The sequence below is a fragment of the Lithobates pipiens genome, unplaced genomic scaffold (assembly GCF_037356315.1).
Source record: "Lithobates pipiens isolate NorthernLeopardFrog02 unplaced genomic scaffold, aLitPip1_a1.2 Scaffold_13, whole genome shotgun sequence".
NCBI lineage: Eukaryota > Metazoa > Chordata > Amphibia > Anura > Ranidae > Lithobates > Lithobates pipiens.
Window position 1 is genome coordinate 104,105,431 of NW_027507718.1, and position 26,284 is coordinate 104,131,714.

At 37.9% G+C, this 26,284-nt stretch overlaps 1 protein-coding gene across 1 annotated transcript in view; it reads right to left on the reverse strand.

Moving 5' to 3' along the window:
* The window catches only part of ZCCHC7 (zinc finger CCHC-type containing 7), a 323,829-nt gene that overhangs the window by 51,660 nt on the left and 245,885 nt on the right, over window positions 1–26,284 (reverse strand). Inside the window, exon 6 of the mRNA XM_077475367.1 lies at window positions 24,581–24,616. Within this exon, the coding sequence (XP_077331493.1) occupies window positions 24,581–24,616 (36 nt within the window). The remainder of the gene's footprint in view (window positions 1–24,580; window positions 24,617–26,284) is intronic.

Genomic DNA, 26,284 nt, shown 5'->3' on the forward strand with positions numbered 1-26,284 from the left:
ACACTGCCACCCACTGGTTAACCCCTTCACTGCCAATTTCATTTACACAGGAATCACTGCATTTATATAGCAGTAATTGCTGTATAAATGACAATGGTCCCAAAAATGTGTCAAAAATGTCTGATGTGTCCGCCATAATGTCGCAGTCACAATAAAAATCGCTGATCGCCGCCATTTACTAGAAAAAAAAAAAAAATTATTAATAAAAATGCCATAAAACTATCCCCTATTTTGTAAACGCTATAACTTTTTCGCAAACCAATCAATCGCTTATTGTGATTTTTTTTAACCAAAAATATGTAGAAGAATACGTATCGGCCTAAATTGAGGGAATTTTTTTTTTATATATATTTTTTGGGGATATTTATTATAACAAAAAGTAAAAAATAATGCTTTTTTTCAAAATTGTCGCTCTATTTTTGTTTATAGCGCAAAAAATAAAAACCCCGGGGGGGGGGGGGGGGGGGTTCAAATACCACCAAAAGAAAGCTCTATTTGTGGGGGAAAAAAAAGGACGCCGATTTTGTTTGGGAGCCACGTCGCACGACCGCACAACTGTCAGTTAAAGCGACGCAGTGCCGAATCGCAAAAAGTGGTCTGGTCTTTGACCAGCAAAATGGTCCGGGGCTGAAGTGGGTAAATGGGACATTATAGCAAAAAGTAAACAATATTGTTTTTTCAAAATTGACGCTTCTCTTTTTTTTATAGTGCAAAAAATAAAAACCTCAGAGGTGATAAAATACCACCAAAAGAAAACTATTTGTGGGAAAAAAATGGCGTCAATTTTGTTTGGGTGCAACGTCGCACGACCGCGCAATTGTCAGTTAAAGCGACACAGTGCCGAATCGCAAAAAGTGCTCTGGTAAGGAAGGGGGTAAAATCATCCTGGGCTGAAGTGGTTAAAGATCTGCATGCAGGTCCTTACATTGAAAGCTTGCCCAAACATCCACTTGCTAAAACTTAGAGAATGTATGAACAGAAGACCAGGTGGCAGCCTTGCCTATCTCTCTGGGAAGCACTCCCCTCTGGTGGAGTGCACTTTAACTTTAAGCGGTTGTAACCCCCTCCCCCCAAAAAATAAAAATAAAAAATAAACTGTAAGAAAGGCATAATGAGCTAGTATGCATCGCATACTAGCTCATTATGAAATACTTACCTTAGAATGAAGCCGTCTCAGTGGCACCTGCACATTGCTGAGGTGGCTGACACGTTCCCCTGAGGTTCTTATGGGTTTGCGGGCTACGGCGCTGTGATTGGCTGAAGTCGCGATGACGTCACTCCCGCGTATGCACGGGGGAGATGCTGGTCACGGCACAGGGCCCTGAAGAAACGGCACTGGCGGACGTTTTTTTCAGAGCACATGCACCAATGATGTCGGCGTATATAGAAAATATCTTCTAAACTGTGAAAGTTTAGCAGATAATTTACAGTGCCTACAGGTAAGCCTTATTATAGGCTTACCTGTAGGTACAATTAAAAAAGAAGACTTTACTTCCTCTTTAAGATAGTAAGTTTGAACAATAATGTGTCTGACCCACTGAGAATTGCTGGAATTCCAGTTTGACCAAGGGTCAGTTTGTCTGAGAAAAGACTAAACTGAAAAGTAGACAGCTCTAACCACATCCAAGAAATGGAGGATAACACCTTAGGATGAACCAGAGTAGGACAGAGAGATGGAACAAAATTGTCTTGGTTAAAGCGGGAGTCCGCCGGGACTCCGCGTTTTTTTTTTTTTTTTTTAAAGCCAGCAGCTACAAATACTGCAGCTGCTGACTTTTAAAATAGTGACACTTACCTGTCCAGCGCGCCCGCGATGTCGGCACCCGAAGCCGATCTCTAGATCGTCTCTCGGGTCCTGCCACCGCCATTTTGGGTATGGGAATCAGGAAATGGAGCCTTTCGGCTTAATTTCCCGGTTTCCTACTGCGCATGCGCGAGTCGCGCTGTGCAATAAGGACGGTCCCCGCTGCCTCTGGGATCTGTGTGTTTCCCAGCAGGCAGCGGGGCACTTGCGGAAAGGGGCGGGCACTTGCGGAAAGGGGCGTAATCTCCGCCCCTCTCCGCAGAGAGCTATCCCGGAAGTGGGTGCAGATACCTGTACTGTACAGGTATCTGCACCCCCTCCCCCCTGAAAGGTGCCAATTGTGGCGCCGGAGGGGGGGAGGGTTCCGATGAGCGGAAGGTCCACTTTAGGGTGGACCTCCGCTTTAAGGTGGAAAGTAGAAACTACCTTAGGAAGAAAAGATGCTCTGGAACACAAAACTCTGCCCTTGTGCAGAAACAGAAAGGGTTCTTTATAAGGCAGCCAACTTGGACATTGCTCTAGCAGGGGTGAAGACAAAGAAGTAAGCCATTTTATGAGACATCGTAGGGGATATCTATAATATGTTCAAAAGGAGAAGAGGACCAAACTGAGATCCCAAGGAGTTGCTGATGGATGTTCAGGTAGCACTATAACCTACAACTACAAGTGAGCTACAACTTGTACAAAGGCAGGTGACTTGCAAGAGAGGTGAAATCTGTCCTGTGATGGTACTCCAATTTACATCTAGATCCATACTGGATTGTAGAAAGGCAGTATCTGTTTCGCAATGATTTCCTGGGATAAAATTTCCTCAAGTTGCACCTGGCAAAGTAAGTCTTGGTGATGGTGACAAGGAATTTATAGATTCCATGAGCATAGAAATGACCCCTATATCTCTTCCTTCCATGTCCTCCTGGGCCATTTCGATGCAATAAGAATCACTAAGATGTCCTTCATTTTAATCCTGTGAAGCAGACAAGGAATAAGCTTCAGAGGAGGAAAGGCGTAGGGTCAGGTGGAACTTGGAATGCACTGTTTTACCGAGAGGGGGACTTGTTTGCAGGACTTGGGAGCCCAAGATTTAAGAATAAACTGGGTTCCAGGTTTAGTCTGGATTTAGAGGCCTGGGAGAAGCAAAAGGAACTATTTTTGCCTTCCAAGGTAAAATTAGTTATGGCAAGTGGTGGCTTAGGTTTATTTTGCCATGGTAAAACATACTTTTACCACCAATGACTTATTTGATAAAGCTGTCAAAGGATACCCAAAAGAGACATGAAGAGCAATAATTTTTTACATTACTGTTCTATAATGAAGACCCCTCTGAATATTATTAGACAGGAGACTCATTCTGGAAATTAGATGGACAATGTCCACTAACCCTTCAAAACAATAGTGCAATGCTGAAGGCTTAAACTGCAAATGCACCATAGCCGAAGGGATGACAGCAGGTTCCTTAGATTTTTCCGTAGACCACAACTCTTGGTTTTTAGAGCAGTACCAACTAGGGAGAACAAGAACTTTTAAAGATGCTTGTCAACTTGGTCTTTAAACCTCAAAATGTCCTCAACAGGAACATTCAGAATTTTGTTCAGACAAGAAAACCTTCCGCCATGGGATGTTGCCAAGTAAAGCATTTCAGAACAACTAATCTTGAGTACTCAAATCACTGTACAAAATAAATTTTAGTAATAAATGTACTGGAAAGGTTTTGACAGTCTCCCGATCTGTAAGTGAGCAGTTTTGTATGCAGGTTTCTCCAGATTTAAAGGAGAAGTATAGCCAAAGCATAATTAGGAAGTAGGTCTGGACATCTGCATGCTGAAGAAATTGCCTTTTTATTCAAAAAAATATCAAATCAAAATCGAAAATACATGCTACAGCAGACAGGGAAGCTGATGCGTTTCGCACTAACAGTAGTTCTTACTCAAATTGTTTTGCACTCCTGTGACCAGTTTTCAGCAGAGAGAGGGCTAAAAACCACTCTCTGTTGATGTCTCGGAAGTCCGTTTAGGCACCACGTCATCGCGACAATGGAAGTCGGGATCCGTCAAGTGCCTGGACCGACAGCCAGGTCAGCCTCTCAGCGAGCCGCTGAGAGACTGAGTCGGCCGCTCCCTGCCCCTCCACAGCTCAGAGCTCCAGTGAGCAAGGAGGAAGCAGAGTGGAGAGCTGCCAATTGACAGTCAGCAGCTCTCTGCTCGGGGAACTGTCCGAACCGAGCAATCGGCGGTGTTCGATCGCTCAGGTTTTCAGTGTAGAGGCACCGTGGGACAGGTGCAGCATCCACCTAGGTATAAATCAGGAAAAACCTCTAAACCCCTATTTCTCTTTTAAGAATGTATGCACCCCTGCAATAAGAACCCACTTGATATCTTTAAGTCTAGGAGTTATGTCAGATTGAGGCTCCGCAAGCACAAATTCATCCAAAAAGGAATACCGCGGACACTCATCTGCAGCTGACTATACTATGGCTGCTGCAGCTGCAGGCTGTAAGACTAAAATTAAAGAGTAGAAGTTGCAGCTTCTGCATTTTGAATCAGCTATTATGGCAGAGATTTGGGCTGTAAAATCCTGCACAACTGAAGAAAATTGCTCCACTTGATAGAGTAGGAGGAGGGAGCCACGGCAGAAGTCACTAGGGTAGTCAGGATCTGAGCCTAGTAGCAATAGCGGTAGAGAGGCTCCCACTGACCAGCTGGATAAGTACACAAGGTCACCCTGGCACTAACCAGTATTCACCAGAGACCCTGATGGCGGAAATGGATTAGCTGCGTGTTAGTACCAGATGGCAGTCATCAGGATCACCTCACCAGGGGATAAGCAAGCCAGGTTCCAGTAGCATATATAGTAGATAGGGATCAAGCAGAAACTTAGTCAGGCAACAAGCCAAAGGTCAGTAATGCGAATTAGTGGCAATAAGGAGAGCTGCATGTTCACAAAGAAACAAGCTTTTGGCTGGAGAGAGCACAATATTCCAGCAAACAGGAAGTACAAAGGCTTGGCCTAAATAGGATGTTAGAAGCAAGGAGTTCAAGGTTCACCAGATACAAGACAACATTATGCGAGGGCTAGGACAGGATGTTGCCCAGCATCTCAGGTGGCTCAGCAAGGAGAGCTACTGCTGGACGTTGTGGGTTAAGATCCTAGTCCTGGGTATCTTAGGGCTAGTTTAGGGTTAGAGACAGGTTTGTGAGGAAACCTCTAGTGGAATTCTCTTGTTAATATAGGGGCATAGATGTTCTCGGGTTCCCAGGAATTTTCTTCTGGCCTATATCCTTCCTGTTGAACTACTGTAATACTGTAATTTGTTCATAAAAATCCTGGCATCAATAATTTTCTTAAGAGAAGGGCCTTTCTTGAAGTGACTGAGTTAATTTGAGCTGAAATCTGGTCCCACAAAACATTTGACCCAGCTTTGAAGATTTGATAACCTGTCACCCACATGAAAGGTAGGAAGCAATCTCTGATGTCTGTTAGCAGCCTTTTTGGAACATTTTGATAATTGGTGTTTAAGAAAAAAGGATGTACCCTTAGAATGGGGGTGAGAAGCAGAGAACAGATTAACGAACACTTGACGCTGAGCAAAAGCATGTCCAGAATTTTGGACAAAGATCAAACACAAGATCACATCGTTCTTGACATCTTTTTTGCAACCAGTACACCAAAAAGAATGTGATAAAAGTTCTTCCATCTTAGAAACCCCCAAAATGTCCAGCAAGTTTAGGATCAGACACCAACCCGAGGGTTTCTAATCAAGCCAATTCAGGTACAAAGAGATGAGGTACCGATATCCAAACCACAGGTACAGATCCAAAAACTATTCTTGTACTCAAGGTTACTGTTTTTAGAAGGAGGGTGATTGAGAAATGGGCTATTCTCATAGCCTTCTTTGAATAGACTCAAGAATGTCTGAACTTGTGGCCTCAAGGAAGTTTTTTTGAGGCAGGATTGTACATTTAGAGTTGCTACCTTGAGAGGCTTAGACAAAAGCATTAATAAAAGGCATTGGCCTTACCATTTCTCGACCCCCGTTGTTATGAGATGATGTAATTGAACCGGTTAAAGAAGAGGGACCTACATGCTTGTCTAAATGACAGTCTCCTGGAAGAACAAATGAATTCCAAATGATATAATCAGTGAGAAGAGAAGGCTTCTTTAATTGCCAGCAACACTTTATACCCAATTTCCTTTCGGCAGAAGACTTGAAACAAGAGCAATAAGTGCAATGATGAAGCAGCATCTTTCCTTCTCTTCGCTTTGAAAGGATAGCTCCCATGGCAGAGTCTGAAGCATCCACTTCCACGATAAAAAGGTAGGTCAGGATCAGGATGTAACAACACTGCTACACAAGTGAAAAAGAGTCAAAAGGGGCAGGCCAATCCACCACTGCTTTGATCTTCTCGGGATCCCCACGCACTAGTTCCTGAGAAATTATATATCCCAAGAATCGGATCTAGGTTTGTTCAAACTCACATTTCTCTAGTTTGGTGTAAAGTTGTTTTTTCCTTAATCTTTCAAAGACAGAACAAACATGCCGGCGATTCTTCTCCAGGTTATCAAAAAATATAAGAATATAATCCAGATATACAATTACAAATTGGTCCAACAGATCCCAAAAAAACACTGACAAAGTATTGAAAAGTTGCAGGAGCGTCGGTCAAAAGCAGGACCAAAAGACATAACCATAGACTCAAAATGTCCACATCAGGTTCTAAAGGCAGTTTTACATTCATCTCCTTAAAAAAAGATTATATGCCACCTGTAAGTCTAATTTTGTGAAGACTTTGGCATTATCGAGTCTTTACAACATTTCAGCAATTAGGGGAAGTGGAAAACCTTTTTATTAGCGTTTTTATTCAAATGCCTGTAATTGATGCATGGACGTAGTAGTTGTATTTTCCAAGAAAGCACCAGGACTGTCCTCGCAGGACAGTCTGATAAAGCCCTTCACTAAATTCTTGTTAAACCACACCCTAAACACTTAATTCAGATTCTGACAGATTGAAAATGTAACCAAAAGTTATTTCTGCTCCAGGAGGCAGTTCCATGGGACAAGGAGAGCTACTGCCAGATGCAGCAGAGGTTGTGGGTCAAGACCCTGGTCCTGACAGGAAGACTCTGAGGAGTGAGTGGACTCAAGCAGGGGACAATGATACAAGCTGTTGGCCTCAGGTCCTCTGGAGACCCCCCCCCCCCCAGAAAGGATCATGAGCTGGATAGTCCCAGGAGATTGCACCCATGGCGGCATTAAGGATTGAACATGCTTTGGTACAATTAAAGCAAAGTAAAACATACCAGAAACATCTCACAAGCAACTGTAGAAGCAGGAGAGGTTATATGGCCAGGGGTGATATAGTCACTAATAATCAGCAAGGACAAACTATGTCTGGAAACTACAGTTCGGTCCATATATATTTGGACACAGGCAAAATTTTCATACTTTTAGCTCTGTATGCCACCAGAATAAAATTTAAATGAAACAATCCAAATGAATTTGATGTGCAGAATTTCAGCTTTAATTCAAAGGGTTGAACATAAATATCAAGTACAAATTTTAGGAACTGCAACCATTTTTATAAATCGTCCCCCATTTTCAGGGGCTCAAATGTAAATTGGACAAATGAATATAATCATAAATAAAATGTTCATTTTTAATATTTTGTTGAGAATCCTTTACTGCCAATGACTGCCTGTAGTCTGGAACCCATGGACATTACCAGAGACTGGGATTCCTCCTTTCTAATGCTTTACAAGGCTCTAACTGCAGCTGTCTTCAGATGTTCTTTATGGGTCTTTTTGCCTTTAGTTTTTCCTTCAGCAAGTGAAATGCATGCTCAATAGGGGGTTGAGATCAGGTGACTGACTGCCATTGCAGAATATTCGACTTCTTTTCCTTCAAAAGCTCTTAGGTTGCTTTTGCAGTGTGTTTTGGATCATTGTCCATCTGTACTGTGAAGCGCCGTCCTTTGCTGCATTTGGCTGAATCTGGGCTGACAGTATATCTCTAAACACTGCAGAATTCATCCAGCTGCATCCGCATCATCAATAAACACCAATGACCCAGTCCCACTGTAAGCCATGCATGCCCATGCCATCACACTGTCTCCACCATGTTGTTGCCTTATGAGTTTATGTGAAATCTTCATTAATATCTGTAAAATATTGTAATTAGAAATAGATCTCATTTGGCCGGCATCTAGGAATGTCAGGTAACATGCCTCCCCCCCCAGGGGCTTGATAAGAGCAGACAATGCGGGGCCGAGATTTGTATACACCATATGGAGAGCCACTCCCATTGTTCTACACCTACTCACTTCAAAGGACCCCATGCTGGGGTAGACAATGAGGAGAGTCCAACCATAAACCTTGCTTAAGTTCCTGGGGAAATCCAATTAAGTCTTCTCTTTAAGACTAGTCACAAGGATTTGCATGAAAGGGGGCCGACTTATGTAGTGAGCCCTCCAATCATGATCCAAGCTAAGGCAGCCAATGGGGAATCAGCATGAAGGCATATTACCCAAAGCCAAGGTGAGGGACGGCCCTTTTTCGGAAACCAGTGGTCAAGGGTGGAACTCTGTAAGGATGGGTAATTATGGTTAAGGTGATGCTTGTAACTAAATATGCTTGTATGCTTGTGACTAAATACACTGTCTTAGAGAATATACTTTGTATTCCTGCATGTAAATATTATATTACAACCTAGTATTTTCTTCCTTGAGGTAAGATCATAGATAGATTTGTGTGTTAGCTAGACTTTCAACTACTTTTAATAAATGGTGTTATGGTAAACCTTTCTTATCCTGGTCATTAGAATTCTCTTTTAAACCCATATCATATCTTCTGATTATTAAATCAGAAATATAGATTTTAAAGGTTAACAATGTTTTACAGATGACGATGTGTGCTTTGGACTATGAGCTGTTCCAAGCCTTCTCCACATTTTTTTTTCTGCCTGTCATTCTGGTACAGATTAATCTTCGTTTAATCCATCCAAAGAATGCTTTTCCAGAACTGGTCTGGCTTTTTTTTTTTAGATGTTTTTTGGCTTTTCTATTCTTCAGGCTTATGAATGATTTGCACCTTGTGGTGAACCCTCTGTATTTGCTCTTGCAAAGACTTCTCTTAATTGTAGACTTTGACAATGGACAATGAAGAGTGTCCTTCACTTGTCTGGATGTTGTGAATTGGGTTTTCTTTACCATAGAGAAGATCCTGCGAACATCCACCACTGTTGTCTTCTGTGACATCCTGTTATATGAGCACCAAGCACTTTACAGATTTGTGTACATTATAGCTATATTTTTTTTGTTGCATTTTGTATGGCACAAGCATGTTGATTTATATGGCACCAACCACTATGAATTGTATAGGATTACTATATGCTGCTAGCGCTTTATTTTTTTCTATCACTTATTAGGCCTCATGTACACTGGTGCTGGTAAACGGACGTTCAGACGCAGTTGGCTGCTTTTTTCAGCTGCCCCTAAACTCATGCAATTTTATCTTATCAGTACACGTACACAGGTTCGTCTGATGTCGTTTTTAGGCAGTTGTGTTTAGAGGCCTTTTTTGGAAATCAAAAAAATGAATTTAGATGCCAAGTTTAGAGACATTTCAAGTGCTACACGCTTCTAAATACGGTAACGCACATTTAGTTTACAGGCATTTTTCATTTTTAGCTATTTTGAAAAAAACTTTTTTCTCAAATGCTTCTAAACGCAAACGCGGCATGTAAACACAGCAAAACGGACGTTTTAAACATGGGTTACTACCTGTCAAGTTAAATCGTTCATGAGAGGTTGTAAAAACATCCAGTGTACATTAAGCCTTAAGGTTAAAGCACCTTTGCACAGCGGCTGCAGTTTTGTGTTTATTTTTATTTAGTACCTTAGCACGAGTCTTTGAATAGTTTTATTATAGCTTGAATATGTTTTGTTAAATACCTGAAAAAAATCTAAAATTGTTGTGTCTGTGTCAAAATATATATGGACCTAACTATACATTAGGTTGAAAGGGAGTAGGAAGCAGTCTGAGTGTGCAGATAGCACAGCTGTGACTGATACAGCAATTGGTTCTCTGTTAACCAGTTTAGGAAATATTTGGATTAAACAGACAAAATGCACCATGCTCATGTGGATGTTCATGTCAGGACTACTATAATTGCATATGGAAAGTGTTCTGCAGCTAACAAGCACAGTAAATACTTGGGGAATCCAACGAACATTCCAGGCATTCTTCACCCCCTACCACAGCTGTACTTCCTAAAGAGTCTTCAGGGATCAGGATCGCACCAGAGGCCGTGTCATGGCTCTGGACTTGTAAAGAGTTTTGTGGCTAACATGTTAGTACACTGGGTATCTGAAGAGAGCCCCAAACAGATCCCAGTGCAGGGACATAGATCAGGGGGGAGTCGGGGGGGGGGGGGTCAGACCTCCCCAGCAGTTACTATCTGGTATAAGGAGAGACTGAACCAGGACACTTTTCTTCTGCCTGTAGTGTTACAGAAAAAAATCTCCTTAGAGTTTCCTCCTCCTCCTCCCACCAAGTTGCTTTTCAGCGCAACCGCTCTTCCCCAAATTCAGTAAATCCTGCCTGCTACTGTGTGGCATTGCCGGATCTAGGGGGTGTGGGCTGTGTCACAAAGGCAACTCCCCCGTGCCATGGATGTTGTGCTCGGGCAGGTTTGGCAACCAACAGGATAAACGGTCTATAAACTTAGCGGCAGGCTAGCTGCAGCTGTGATTTTTTTTATATAAATCTATTTATTTATTTCCTTGATAAACAAAACAAAACATCATACACATTACCAAACATATATAGAGACCAAATATTAATGCATATTCAAGATCCATTCACCTTGCATAGCAGCCATCAATTAAAAAAAAAAAAAAAAAAAAAAAGTAAATAGTAAAAAGGGTAAAATAATTAAAAGGGTATGTTAACTGGGCAGGTGTCTAAGCCATACCATTTATCAAATTAAATATCAATCCACATCTAATATACTAAACTTTGACCCCTTCTATCCACCATGGTCCCAAACATCCTATATATAGCGTTACCTATATTCTGATCAGTAGCCCCCATGGGAATTATATGATGTACACAGTTTATCCAGCCACTTTGCCCAAACTTTGTCATACTTACTAGAACAACCCCTATTCATGTGGGTATTGCTATACAGTGGGAGATTATTATTTACCAATTGTTTCCAGTATGAAAGCGTAGGGGGAAGAGTGTTTCCTCCAATGCAAAGCAATGTTTTTTCTCACATAAAATAATTTATTATTAGCAAACACTTGCTCCAACACTGACACTCTTGCAGAGCCCAGCCACCACACTGCCCCACTGCATGAACGGGAGAGAGAAGGATCTATTTGTCTTGCCTCCTCCCACCCCTGTCTGCCCGCCCACACTGCAATCCCCCATGTGCAGCCTGTGCCTGAGAAAGGGGATGCTTCGGTGGGAGATTTGGAAGTACAGCAGCCGGCAGATGCATCATGGTTGCAAGACTGATTCCTTAGCCAAAGCCCACAGATACCAGCCTGGGGTGAGTGAGCAGTTTTCTGAACTCTCCCATCTCACTACCATCTGTTACCCCCTCCTCCTTCCAGGAGCTTCATGCACCTGCCCATCTGTCCACTTGGGGACGCAGATGCAAGCTGGTGGATCTCTGATGACGTAGATGCAAGGTGATGGATCTCTGGTGATGTAGATGCAAGGTGGCAGACTCTCCAGTGCACAAAATGTCACATTACTGGCAAGCCCCACAATTTAAAGTTTAGCAGGGTGAGGTAACATCCTCTATATTTTGGGCCATAGAACAATTTAAATTGGGACCAAGGAAAGGTGACCTGGATAAAACATATTTTGAAGTTGGATTTTCTGTTCTAATTATCGAGTCCCACCTGGCCTTAATGAAGCCTTTACTTTTCTACGTTTTGTACATGACTTAAAATCTTTGGATTTATTGTCCAATAACCTTTTCTAATATAAATATTTGTATATAGAAAAGGGAACGAATCTACATTCATTTTATATCCCTTTTTGCACAAAAGGAATAGTACATATTGTACAGGACAATGATATATGGAATAGGAGCAAACAATAATAAGTGATTGCTTTGTAGTTCTGATTTTCATCCTCAAGATGGTGATATTCCCCTCATCAATGAGCATATGCGGCAGCCATTTTAGATGATCAGGTTATAAATATAGGGACTACAAACAAAAGGCACCATTTTCTTTTCACCATGTGACAGTCAGCTACTCTTGGTTGCTCATTTTCTTCACTTTTTTTTACCTCCGATGAAGCTCTATTGTAAGAGTGAAACATGTTAGGTTTGGGCAATTTTATTTTGGGAGGACCTTCAGACTTTATTTTCATTTAGGTTTGCGCAATTTAATTTTTGTCCTGTCACATTCCCCCCCCCCATTTTTTTGTGTGCGGCGAGATTTGCCTTGTGTCAATGTGGTCTAGATTAAGAGAGAAGCTTTTTTGCCGATATAGTGATTTATGGGGCTCGTCTATCAGTGGTTATTTGTGTCCATATGGATGAGTGTACCCATATCCTATATCTGAGAGATAGATAGCCCATATCTTCAGTAAGACAGTATTTACTAGCATACCTTCTCTTTTTCTATTCATCTCATTTTTATGTGTGGCCAATAGATGGGAGGAGAGACGGATATACCCCCCATCTCTTGATACCAGGTTGTGTTGGTGAGTAGACCTTTAATATACATATCCTCTAATACAGTCTGGAGCCCTTATATTGAATATAGAAGGAAATTATAACCCTCATATTGTCTATACGTATATATTCAAGAGAAGAAGTTTTCACCATTAAAATTGGTTGATGTTAATATTACCACACAGAGATAGAAGAGAGATTTGTTGTTGGGGTTTATATATAAATGGCAGTGACCTCATCCTCTAGGTATACCAGTTATGGTCATTTACATAACCTTTATTGTAAAACATAAAAAGTATGTTTTAGTTAAGTGGCCTTTTGGTACATAGGGAAGCTCACCCTCGTCTAATTCTAGTCTACATCCTCTAAGGCAGAGCCAAGAATAAGCCGATTTGCGTACCTGCAAAAAAGGCCCCAACTCAGCAGCATAATAAAGAATCTTGTTTGAAGAAGAAAAATATAGGTCTTGATAAAAAGGTGTAGAAAAAACAAAACAAACAAAAAAAACAGGTTTCCATTTCTAAGAGAAAAGACGTATATTCTCTTGGGACAGTAGCAAAAAAAACAACTAAAAACATTATGTTAGTGGCAGGGGTTATATGTACCTTTATTTGGCAGTTTCCAAATGCCACAGAATAACCCAATGTTTCTAAATTCTAGTGTTCAAAAATAAAATAAAAATAAAAATAAAAACTTGCGGATTTGCAATAAATCCAGTAAGCGTCTACATTTTTATTAGAGCCGACAAAACCGTGTCCTTTCTGCTCTGAACTTTCAATCAGTGTTGCCAGCTGGACTATAGTACTTCAGCTATCTTCCACCTTCTCTTTGTCCCTTTCCACATGCATACATTGATTTCTTTCCCAGCTAAACAAGACTGTTGACTTTATTGCTAAGAGCCTGTCTACACATGTATGTAGTGACAAGGCACTTGGGAGATGTGGTTCTGGGTAAGCGCCTACTTTAATAGGAACTGGCCTCCCAGCAACTGCCCCTGCAAGAATTTTAAATGCCTGATGATGGTGTCAGCAGAGTAACAGCTATTTCTCCCTACATGAATATGGTAAAAAAAAATTACCTATAGGACATGATAAAGATTGGGGCAGAGGCGTTTGGTGGTAAATTGGGTAATGTCTGGACATACAATTTAATGTGGTGCAGTCAAAGTTTTAGCTGCAACGTAAGGGTCATACTCGAACATTTAAAGTGGAAGTAAACCCATCCATAAAGCAGCTTGATTTCCGACAAGTGCCAGAAATGTAACACTCCCACTGGTTGTGCTCTCAACCAAACTGTCAAACTATCCAATGGCTGGTGTCATAACTAATCATATATGCAGCATCATGGCAGTTGTAGATTAAACAGAGGCAAAAATAGCAGCTCCCTTGGCTGAAAATGATAGGGGGGGTTATTTACACTTTAAGGTAGTTCATTTAATTCTAGTTCTTGATTTGCACAGCATTAGTTTTAGCAACTTATGTGCCCAATTAATTTGTACATGTACACCTAAAAAAAAAAAAAAAAAAAAAAAAAAAAAGAAAAGCATTTTGGACACTTCAACACAATCTCCTTAATACAACATAATACTTCACCACCTTGGGCTTCAAGAAACTGACAACATTCTCATTCTAAATGCTTTTGGATTTGCCACTGCAAAACTGTGGTAACTGTCACCTTCAGCTAACTGCAAATGACCATGCAAAGTTCTAAAAAGTGATCCAATAGATAAGCCTTTTTTTTATCTAAACATAAGGAAGGCTATTTAGTCCAAATTGCTTCAATGTATCTGGGTTAGTAAAACAGTTTATTCAAAATTTACATACCTGTGGTTCTTACTTTTTTTTCCCCCCCATTTTTTAACATTTAAAAGTTAAGATCATTTTCCTTTTGATCAAATCACTTCTGGTACCCAAAAATACCAAACCGCAGATAATCTGCATTTGAGCAGAACCAGTTCACGATGAGCTCTGTACAGAACAGACAGTAATTCCTCCCTTAACACAAGGTTGAAGGTATGCCAAATAAGGCACACAGCTGTTATAATAGTGATAAAGAAAGCACAGTATAATTAGTGTACATATTATTTAGTGTTGACCTAAGTCACCAGAGAACAGAATAATCCAGGATTTTCCATGCTAAAACAAATCTTCCAACACTCATTCTACTTTTAACCGACCATTTTCAAGTATACTACAATACATTCTATCATTCAGTAACAGGTAGAAACTTATTTCAATATGCTGATAAAATGCATGGAATAGAACTGAAGAGCTCAGGAATAACTGCACACATAAAAATGACTTTGATGGTCAATACACTTATCCTGGTGGGAGTCAGAGGTAGTAAGTAACAAAAGAGTGTTCAGGTAGTTGGGTGATAAGGGCAATGGGGGGATGGGTCGATGGTAAGGGCAGGGGTAGGAGTGGTTAGGTAGGTAGGCCGTGAGGGCAGGTGATAAGGGCAGGAGTGGGCAAATTGTGGTAAGGGTAAGATATAGTGTGCTTGCACATGCGCAGTGTATTATATTTCCCGCCTTGTAAAAGTTTCCACCCTGAAATCAGTGCAATACGATTGAAAATCATGCTGGCCTGCAGTAGTGTACCACTACTCACATGGGATCTGGTGCCAGTACACTAAAGAATTGAGAGAATGGCAGGCACAACAGGCTGTGAATGAGTGAGCACAGTATAAGACATAACTGCGTAAGCATACACATTGGACACTGATTACGCAATTGTGGACAGAGCACTATATTGATTCCCCATAATAACAGAAACCTTTTCACACATTAAAACAGCCATGAAGCTCAAATTCATATTATACATATATTTATTTAAATAATTCCATATTATTGCTACGTGTAAATGCTTTACCAATATTTATATCTGCCCAGTTAACCTATTTAACCACTTCAATACTGGGCATTTCTACCCCCTTCCTACCCAAGTAAATTTTCAGCTTTCAGCGTTGTCATCACACTTTGAATGAGAATTGCGCGGTCATGCAACACTAAACCCATATGACATTTTTAGCATTTTCTTTTGAGACAGAGCGAGCTATCTTTTGATGGTATTTAATCACCACTGGATTTTTCATTTTTTTGCTAAATTAAAAATGTGAAAAAAAATTGGGGAGTGCTGTAAGACACTGTTGGAGGTTGGGGCCATTATGAAGAGGGCTGGAGGCTCTACAGCAGACTGAGAGCTCTCTGGGGACCTAGTGGGCATTTGGGAAGCACTGTGGGAGGTTAATGGATCTGCAGATGGCTGGAGGCCCAGAAGTAGGCAGGCTACAATCTGGCAGTGGGCCATGGCTCAGTGGCTGAGAGCCACTGATTTGGATATACAGAAGATTTTTAACATCTATCAGCATATACATGCATACTCAATAGATATGAGCACGAAATATGACATTCACAAGCACTCAACTTTACTTCATTTATTTATTGTATAAAACAACGATTTGCAAATGTAAATCAATACATTTCAGGTTACTGCAGAAATCTGTAGTATGTTAAATGAGGCTTAAACTATATAAAACGTGAAGTACTACCCTTGAAAAAGTCACGTGTGATGTGGCGTAACGCGTAGGGAGGAGTCAGAAATCCCTGTGTTTGGCACTTTTTTTTGCCGATGCGGTTTTGCCACTTTTGTTTTAAATAAAATGCAAGTTTTTTACTACTACACTATGGAGGCTCTTCTCTTCTACTCTTTATCCCTGGAGACAATTTTTTCAAGGAGCTGGTCATGGAACTCTGTTTTAGCCTTGAGACTGCAGTGACCATCCATCTAGGATATAACTAAAGAGGAGGAAAAGGACACATCAGTGGTGTACATTTGTTGATACACGACTAGATCCATCTGGGGGGTCTTCCTTTGAGGTGAGAGGCTAGCACAACACAGGGTATGGATTGGAGAAGGATTTCTACAAGTTAATATGCTATCTGCATTCAGACTTTTTCCTCTCTTTGCTGCACTTACTCCTATAGAGACTATTGCTTAGCATTTGAAGTCACATTAGTCTTCCTTGTGAATTTTTTATATATTGTTTTGATGTCACTATTCTTGCATTTTTTTTCACATTGAGATGTGCGCTTGATAAGCACTTTACTATTAGCACTTTAAACTGTAAGTTTGGTCCAGAGATACTCAAGAATAGTATTAGCACTTTATCATTATTAGTAATTTATTTATTATTTTTGTAGAGGTATTTAGCGCTTCTTCACCAAAAATTACATATAGGCTTAAACTATAGATAACAGTTTTCGCCATCCAAAATCCACAGTTACACTTAAATTGGTCAAGAATACCACTTTTTAAATGAAGCAACAGCTTTTTTTGGCTTTAATATTTCCTTTTTCTTCAGGCAAACAGGATTCCTGACTTCCCAAAGAGTAGTTGTTTTTATGTTAATGCATATAGCAATGAAGTTGTGGAGTGTCTTATGCGCCTATACACTACAGGTCAGAGAAATCGATTAAACAAAATGGATACCGATATGCATGGGAGTCTGCATTTATAACTACCAGCATACAATGCATAACAAGCATGTAGTCTCCACAGAGGTTTAATTAGTTCCAGTAAGAACATGGTAACTACACTGTATTCAAGCATGGGCATTTCTCATTCTTTCAAAGAGGAATTACAATGTAGCTAATACTGTAAACTGTATCAGGCCATGCCTGAAGAGGAGTCTGAAATAATATTTTGAAGTGTATGTCTGTGTCTGAATAGTACGATTCTATCCTTTTTACATCAAAACCTATTTTGGGTATATTTATTGTTAAAATATGTTCTATACAGTTTACATTTGCGTCATTTTGGAATTTCAAAACATAGACCTATTGGGAAGTGATAAACTGCTGAATTTAAACTGCTTATTGAACAGCCATCTTAGGGAAATAATGTGCGTTCTTTTAAACTTCCATATTTATATGAGAAAATAAATTATATACTTACTAGGCTTTTAGGAAAAAACTCAAGACCTTCCTCTTTTAGCAGATGATCAAAGCTCGCCACAGCGCCTAGAGGCGATTCCGTTCGCATTGTGTGCTATATAAGTATTTCATTCATTCATTCATTCATTCATTCATTCACTAGAGGAGTTCTAAGGCTATGTACTAAAGTGTATATCTGGAAAGGATTGTACCTCAAAAACTGTTTGAACATGAAGCCACAAAATGTTTTAACAAATCAAAAACGGCAATTTTAGGCAAAATGTCACTGGAGAAATGAAATGAAATGAAAGCTCTGAATGTCATTGGGCTGATCTCAGGTCATCTGTCCGCTAAATAGATTATGCCTGACATGATAGTGTGTCACTGGTGCCAAATTTCTGAATAGTTCAGAGGATAAAATATAACTTGTACAATAAACACATGCACTCACCAGAATGTTCATTGCAAATATGGATTTTTTTTTAACCTGCCTAAAAAACCCCCAAGATTGATCATAATGCTTGCAAATGTTTGAATGGCACTGACAAAGGCAGATTATGGGCTAATTATTGATAAAACTAACTTCTTTTACTGAACTGGCATATGTACTCCAGTTCCATACCAAAAAAAAAAAAACTTTTACTGAGTAGTAAATAAAACAAATGAAACCAGGCATAATAAAGTTGTGTCCAGTATCACACATATAAAACATAATAATGTTTATTTAAAAATTCAGCAAATAAAAAGAGGCGATAATGCAGAAGTGAGCAGTGTTAATTTTGTCTACTAAAATACGATAAACAAACAATTGAGATGACTAAAATAATGACTAAAATTAAAATGGCATTTTAGTCAAAAGGCTAAAGCCAAATTGAAATTTGATGTCAAAATTAACACTGGTCTGTAGTGCATGTTCATACCTCAACAACATAAATAATAACATATTCAATTTTTCACTCCAGCAGTATATAATGAGTTTGGAAATTGTAGAGAAATGCTTAAATAATGCATTACAATTTAACTACACCCATTAGATTTTAGATGACTAAAATGAGTTTTAGTTGACTAAAATGTCCTAGAGATTTAGTCGACTATATATGACTAAAACAATTGCAGAAGACTAAAATGGGACTAAAACTAAAATGCCATTTTAGTCCTAAGACTAAAATGAAATTTGCTGCCAAAATTAACACTGGAAGTGAGATGAATCTAATTATCCTTTTTTAGGTTCACTACCATTTCATTTGCTTTTATGTGCAAAACAATTAAATTTTTTTTTATTCCCACTACACTGGATGGTACCATAAAGAAAGCTAAGAACATTATGTATAAACTAATGCAGGCACTTATATTAAAAATAGGAGACTCAGAGGAGCTTTGGAAAGAGATGAGTTTTTGTTACTGAATATAGAGAAGACATTTTGGTGAACTGGAAATCTCTGATGCACCAGGAATTTCACTTGGTCTCACTAAGAACAATTTAACATCACATGCTATATAAAATATACATAAAACGGTTTAACAGAGTTGCTTTCTAAAGAAAATTAATTATAATATATATATATATATATATATATATTTTTTTTTTTTTTTTTTTTTTTTATGCAGTAAAGATAAAATAACAGCTTTGAAAAGGTGGCGATGGAGAGAAACAGGGATTTAAAACCTACTTAGGCTTGAATAACAGAATCTTATCTTTAATAAAATGAAAACTATTTCAGGTTTTTTCACATGTGGTTTTTAAACTAAAACTGAAAGAAATACATATTTTTAAAGATACTTCATTAGGTTTATTATTTGAAATAATTAATTTGACAAAACTAGGTACCCGGTCTCATTTTACTATTAAATGACAGAAAATGTGATTAATTCACACAAATGTACTATACATAGGCAGCTTATGTAATTTATAAGAATACAGCAATGCAAAGAAGCAGGTGTAAGAAATATTATTTGTTTAGCATAAAAAACGCACAGCTAAACCATTGAAAAGATATTTTATAAGTCACCGGGCTACAAAAATCCACAAAATTATGTAAAGAAGGATTTTTGAAATTGTTTTTTCTAGGGTTTGAAAGCACTGATATTATGTGTCAGCTAAAATGAGCTCACACTATATTTCTCGCAAACAATAAAGAGGTATTTAAAACAAAAGTGTAAAAAAATAAAATAAAAAAAATAAAAAAAAAAACACAAATCACTTTCTAGATGTTTATGGTGTCCAACAAATCAGTGATGTTTTAATCAGCTCTTACAGACACAAATAAGCATATATTAAATGATAAAACTGACTAAATATCAAGACTTCAACGACTGAACACAATAAAAAAAAAAAAAAAAAAAAAAAGCAGCTTGCGTTACGAACAACTTTTTTATACGACTCACTAGTTACTGTGGTGAAATATCTAGGGTGATTAATTAGAACTGACTACATCATTATGTACAACACCATGGCACATTATTTTCAGCTCTGGTAAAATAATAAAACATACTCAGCTCTGACTGAGTGGTTATACTCGTCTCCCTGCATTGCTTCCTCTATGATTTGCTGGTATTGCTACAAACATGATTTAACCTGAGTTATTTAAACATGTTTTTGAATTTTATGTGGTTAATAAAACCAAAATAAAAAGCAGATGGACTAAAATTCTATTTCCTCAGAACTTCAGTACAAGTATTATAAATACAGGAATCAGTAGCAACTGTGTTGCACCTTTGGTTACTAGGGGTCACCTGAATAGTTTAGAGATATACATTTGCTAGCTGTTTCACTGACCTATATTTTTTTATACCAGAGAAAAGGGGGCAGGAAGCATTTTGATGTCCTAAGTGGTATTTTTCTAGGACTTTCTTGCTCATGTTCTCAGTTTCACTAAATCATCCCCATGCTAAAGACAATCTTACATTTTCCCATGGATTCCTATTCTAGATATGTGCCCTAGGAGATTGTACTTATGATGCACTGGGCAAATATAAGCACACAAAAAATAAAAATGTAAAGGTCAATGGATACACAATAGTTAAAGTATTGCTAAAATGAATTTTTTTTTATTTTTTTTTTTAGTTTTGGAGAGTGGAGACAGATTAGAACAACTGTCAGGTTTTTATTGATGTCTGTGTCCTCGTTGGGGAGATTCAGCCTCTCTATTAGTCCTGTTACCCTTATCGCCAAGAGTGAAATAGGATAAAAAATCCAAATATTGGGATGTCACCAGAGGGTAGAATAGAGGGAAAAACTTCCAATTGGAACACTAGTTCTGGTGACAACCACTTTAGAAGCATTTCCTTTTGCTTCCTGTTTGGTTACGAGACAGGAAGTGAAGGGAAATCTCTTTAATGGGAGGGACACAGACAGAAAAAAAAATAAAAAATCTGACAGAGGCTATAATCCTCCTCTATTCTATGGAAAATGAATAAAGTTCTACTTAAAGCAAAATTCTACAAAATTTAACTTGCATGGATGTTAACCTAGTAATTATACCGCATACTGCAGTTCAGGCCTTTTGGATCAGCAGTGTGCAGTTTTCATATCCTAATCTATCCATTGTCTAACAAAATAGTGCTCTGGCCTGCCACAAGCAACAGTGTGCTCTCTGTTAGAGAGCCAGGGTTAAGGCTTCCCTAAAGCAAAACTAAACACATCGAAGTAACAGTTTCCCTGAACAGTTCCATTTAAGGAGTGCTGTGAATAACTGTCACAGGTGCTTGTGCTTTCCACCGAACTGTGAAGCCATCAAATGTCTGGTGTCATAACTGATCACATGTGTAGCACCATGGCAACTGAAGATCAAACAGAGGCTAAGATGGCAGCTTCCTTGGCTGTAAAGGATAGGAGGGTTTAGTTCCGCTTTAAGCAGAAAACAATACGTGCCAAGAAAACATTCTGCAGTGATGCTAATTCTGAGCAAATACCTTGTAGGAAAAAATGCAGCCGAAATGTAAGAACGGGGGAAAGCTGCCACACCTGTCACTTTTGATTAAATAATGTTTAAATTGGGTGAAATAAGAGGTCACCACATCTATGCAAGGGACGGAAGCTGTTACAATGTCAACATGCAACAGGAACTAAAGTGATTTAAGTGACAAAGATGACCGCGATTTCTTTTCACAACTTTGGATGTATTTTGGGCTGACAACATCTCAATAAATATTGTCAGATTACACGGTAAATAAAACCCCCTCCGAACAGAAAGATTTACTACATCTAGCTACAAGGGATTTTCATCAACTAAGCAGGGAAATTGCTATCCTCTTAACATCTTTTCTTTTATTTTTGAGACCTCTTCATTAAGTGCACGTAGTTTACTTTACTGTCAGTTTTATGTAAGGTGTATATACCCTACAGTTGTGTTGGAAATAAAAACCTGGGAAATAGACTAAACCCTTTAATTGTGTGATAACTTTGGTATACACTGTATGTGGTTAATGATTTTACAGCAACCCACTTTGCTTATGGAACTACTTTGCATTTGGTGTTACGGTTAAGAGGCAATTTAGAGGAAAATGCTTGTGAAGCTATTAAAACAAATTTTATGGTTATCTGGCATCATTTGTTTTCTGTTTTTAAGGTTCGGTGAAAGTTATTCAGCTGTAGACTTAAGACAGTGGTTGAAAGACTTGTGGCCAATACATTCTTACTAAGATATGTATAAAGCATCCTTCCATAAAAACTAAAGATTTTCTCTACAGAGAAATTTTATTTTTTTAAATTTACAAACCCAAGAAAGTATTTTTAGACCAAAAACTATGCATAAATATTCTGTGCAATTATCCATGCAATGCAAAACACAGTGCAAAACTTGCAAAAAATATAATTTCCACCGATCTTTTCTTTTTTCTGGAGGCATCTGAATATTGCGAGAATCTTGTAAAATGTATATATATATATGTATATATATATATATATACGGTATATATATATATATATATATATATATATATATATATATATATATATATATATATATATATATATATGACATAAAATTCAACAAGGTAGAACATATATACAAATACCAGTAATTCTGTACATATAAGACTTCATCTTTAAATAAAGGATTGTATATTTTAAAAGGCAAACTTGTATCGTATCTGCCACTTCCGTTCTAATGTGCTCTAAATATGGTTTCTAAAGAACAGCTTTAACTCTTGTAATGCTACAAAGGGCAGGAGGAAACTGATAACAAATGGCACAGCTGTAAATACAGGTGCACAACAGCTAATAAACAGACTCAAAACAATCACGTGCTGTACGGTACTTGTTATGTACATTTGATATCAAACCAACTTGCACCACCGCTGGATTTATACACATAGCCATGTGCATTAGGAAAGGTTGGCTTCCAGATACAATACAAATAAGTCTACAATGCAAACAAGTTTTAGAAAAAAAAAAAGTCTTAAGAATGAAGGATAATTACCACCAGTTTAAAAATCTGCTCACTGAGTCACATGAAAGATTTTTTTTTTCTCAGACATATAAATGGACTAAAGTAGAAAAGAAATCAATGTCTTAGAAAGAAGAAAGTCACAGATGATGTTTAATAAACATGTGTTTTGCATTGCCTTAATGTTTTGAGTAGCTTTATAAAAAATGAAACATAAAATACAAAATATACAGTTCTGCATAGTAAAAATGAAATATCCATCTGGGGTGGGTCTTCTATTATTAACTACTATGTTAGTTTGTCACTCAGAACAAGTACATTCATGCTGCAAGCAAATGACCTGTATCATATTTCATTGATCACCACATTAAAAAGAGTTCAGCTAGTTCACTTGTGTGCTGAATCAATATATGTCAACTAAGTATCTTCATCAGCACAACCTCATAAATAGATGGCCAGTACTTCAATATAATTATTGGATGGCATGTAGACTTACTGGAGTGAGCATTGTAATACATCTGCTAACCAGCAGATGGCACACTTTCTCTTAGCAATCAAGAGCACGTTTCACTAAATATGTTTAAAAAAAAAAAAAAAAAAAAAAAAAGTTTGATGGAATTGCGGAATAGTTTGCTTTCCAGCACATGAGACTGAGGTAGTCTGCAGTTACTTCCAGTTTATAATTGTGAATAAAATAATATCCTATTTGAAAAGAGGTTAAATTCAAATTAAAACATGTACCTACACAGTAATTGTAACAAAAATCACACTGGCAAAAAAAAAGAAAAAACAAACATATGCAAGCAGGTAATACAAGCACAACACACAAATCTATTTCAGGAAATCTAACATAGTAGCTACCATTTTCTAAAATCACCACTGTCTTCAGCTGCTGTCAGGGTTTCAGGTTTAACCTTTTATTCTTTTTTTGTTATGAAACAATATCAGCTGTATGAAATTTGCACTGGGCCATTAAGATATATTTGTCAATGGCAGAGCAAAATAACATTCATTAGCATTAGCAAAAGAATCATCAGAAAAATATTTTCCCAGTGCATTTGAAATGTCCAGGAAATACATTTATCATTCCTTTCCTGATGGACAGTATTTGTTTATAAATATAGGGGTTCAAAAACACTAGTTATCAGAACATTTTCATACATATCACTTATTAAAAAAAATACATAAAAAAAGAAAGTAATGTTAAAGTGCCAATAATGTTTATAAGTAATAAGATGATTCAAGACCACATTGGTGCATTTGCATAAAATAAGTTATTCGTGAAAAATATTGTTTCGGTGAATTTTTCTATGTTAAATTTCAGAACTTAAGGTTGACATTTTTTGCAACAAATTAACACTTTCATGTTCTGGGTTTTCTATACAGTTAAATAAACCAAGAAACACATTGTAAGCAAGCTGCACAAAGACATAAGCAAAGGTGGAAATTTACAGAAGCAGTAAATGGCCACAATAACAAATGTGGGTTTATAGTCTGTGCTTTACCCAGTGATATAATTGGAATCTCAAACTTTTTTTTTTTTAAACCTAGTCAATATTTCTCGCTTTATAGTTACCAGCTTAAGAACTGCACATAAACCATGATACTGGCTTACTGCTGCATCCTACAGTCCAGAAAAAAATCTTTTCAGTCTCTGATTATCTTTCAGCTCAGGGCACCTGACTACATTTTTGTGCTTACAACTTCATGGAAGAGTAAATAGTTTAGTCGTAAGAGAAAATAATCAAGGTGGATCTACTTACAGTTAGGTGGTACTGCCTCCATATTTCTGGGCAAGCCTAGAATATAAGAAATATTGATCAGTCAAAAGCATGAAACAAGGTGCTTTACAGGCTGTTGGTTTTGGCATAATCCAGCATCCGCTGGTGCCGGTCACAGGAAAAGAAGAAGCTTAAGTAAAAGGGTCTGGATTTCAGCTTCAAAAAACCTGGCTGCACTGTTTAATTGAATTTTACACTGCTTTAACACACCCTGCCAATTTAAGCCAGAAAAGCCTCCACCTCCAACTTTTGGGGATCTATCTGTTCTGCAATATTTATCAGCAGTAAACTGACCTCAAAGCTGGGAAAATAAATACGTCAATGTTAGCTTACTTTGAAAATAAATTTTATTAGGAAAGTCGCATACTATGCAACTAAACAATTAAAACTTGAACATTTTCAAAGTATCACATTTTTGAAAAGAGAAAAAAAAGTCCATATACAGTACAAGGCCTAAAAATAATAACAGTCTTTAGAAACCGTAAAATAAATTGACCAAATACAATCAGTTTTAATGTCAAATTTACATTTTTGAAATAATTTATACAAGGTCCTCGATTCTTCTGCTGGCTGAATCTGCAGAGGTTTCCCACACAAACTTTAGGTTTACTGTTATTCTGTCAGGATATTTTCACATTTTGCAAAAGCAACATCATTTCACACTGGGTTTTCCCTAACCCTTGCATAACTTAGTTACAGTAAGAATTTTTTTGTGGTATACTTAAAATACATGTCTCAAATTGATTGCATCATGGGGCATGGGCTAAATGAAACCAATGATATCACTAATGTATAAAATATAATTTTTTAATTGCATTTTTTTTGTAATAGCATTATAATTCACCCTCTGCCTACACAGTGAAAGTCCTTATGTTCGTGATAATAATTAAAAAAAAGCTACATGTCGCATCACCCTGCCCAACCCATTTTACGGTTCCTCAACATCAGATGTGACTAGTCTGGAAAATGCCTCCTGACCACATCATCTCACTACTGTGAAGTTAAAATGTTTCACGTACTGAGAAATGTTCACCTTTTAAGTATGTCTTTTTTTCTCTATGCCATTGCATTGTAAGTTTGAAAGTCAATTTATTTCACACCATGTTTAGAAATTAGTCATTACACTGTATGGGCTGTTAAAGCCCACTTCTTTCTCTTTGTTTTGTACTCTGACTAGCAAAAATCTTGTAACCGTAAAAAAAATTCAGTATGTTTTGATCCTAGGTCTGACATTCTAGGAATGATGCAATTTACCTACGTGTAGACATTCTGCATTGCTTATACTTTGTTTTCATATTAACTGGCAGCTATAAAAAGTGAATTTTCCTGGCTGTCAAAATCCAAATGAAAACATTTGCTCACAGTGACACTTGAACCAAAACTATGAGACACGTATTTAGTGTAATATGCAAGGACATACTTATTATAGGGAGTTGACTTTGTCAAGCTCCAGTAAACCTGTAACTCTGTCACTTTTAATAATACATACACTAAGTTTATGTAAACAAAATATAACTAATACAAAAGGCTTGGATAGAACAGTAGCTTAGGGACCTCTGAGAGGTCAACAGCCCGAGTATCAAACATCCAAAAGTAATTATTGGATTGTCAAATTAAGATGTCAAAATCCAGAAACTTAATCTACTGAACTGTTTAGTATTAGATGTTCTGAAAACCTCCCGCTTA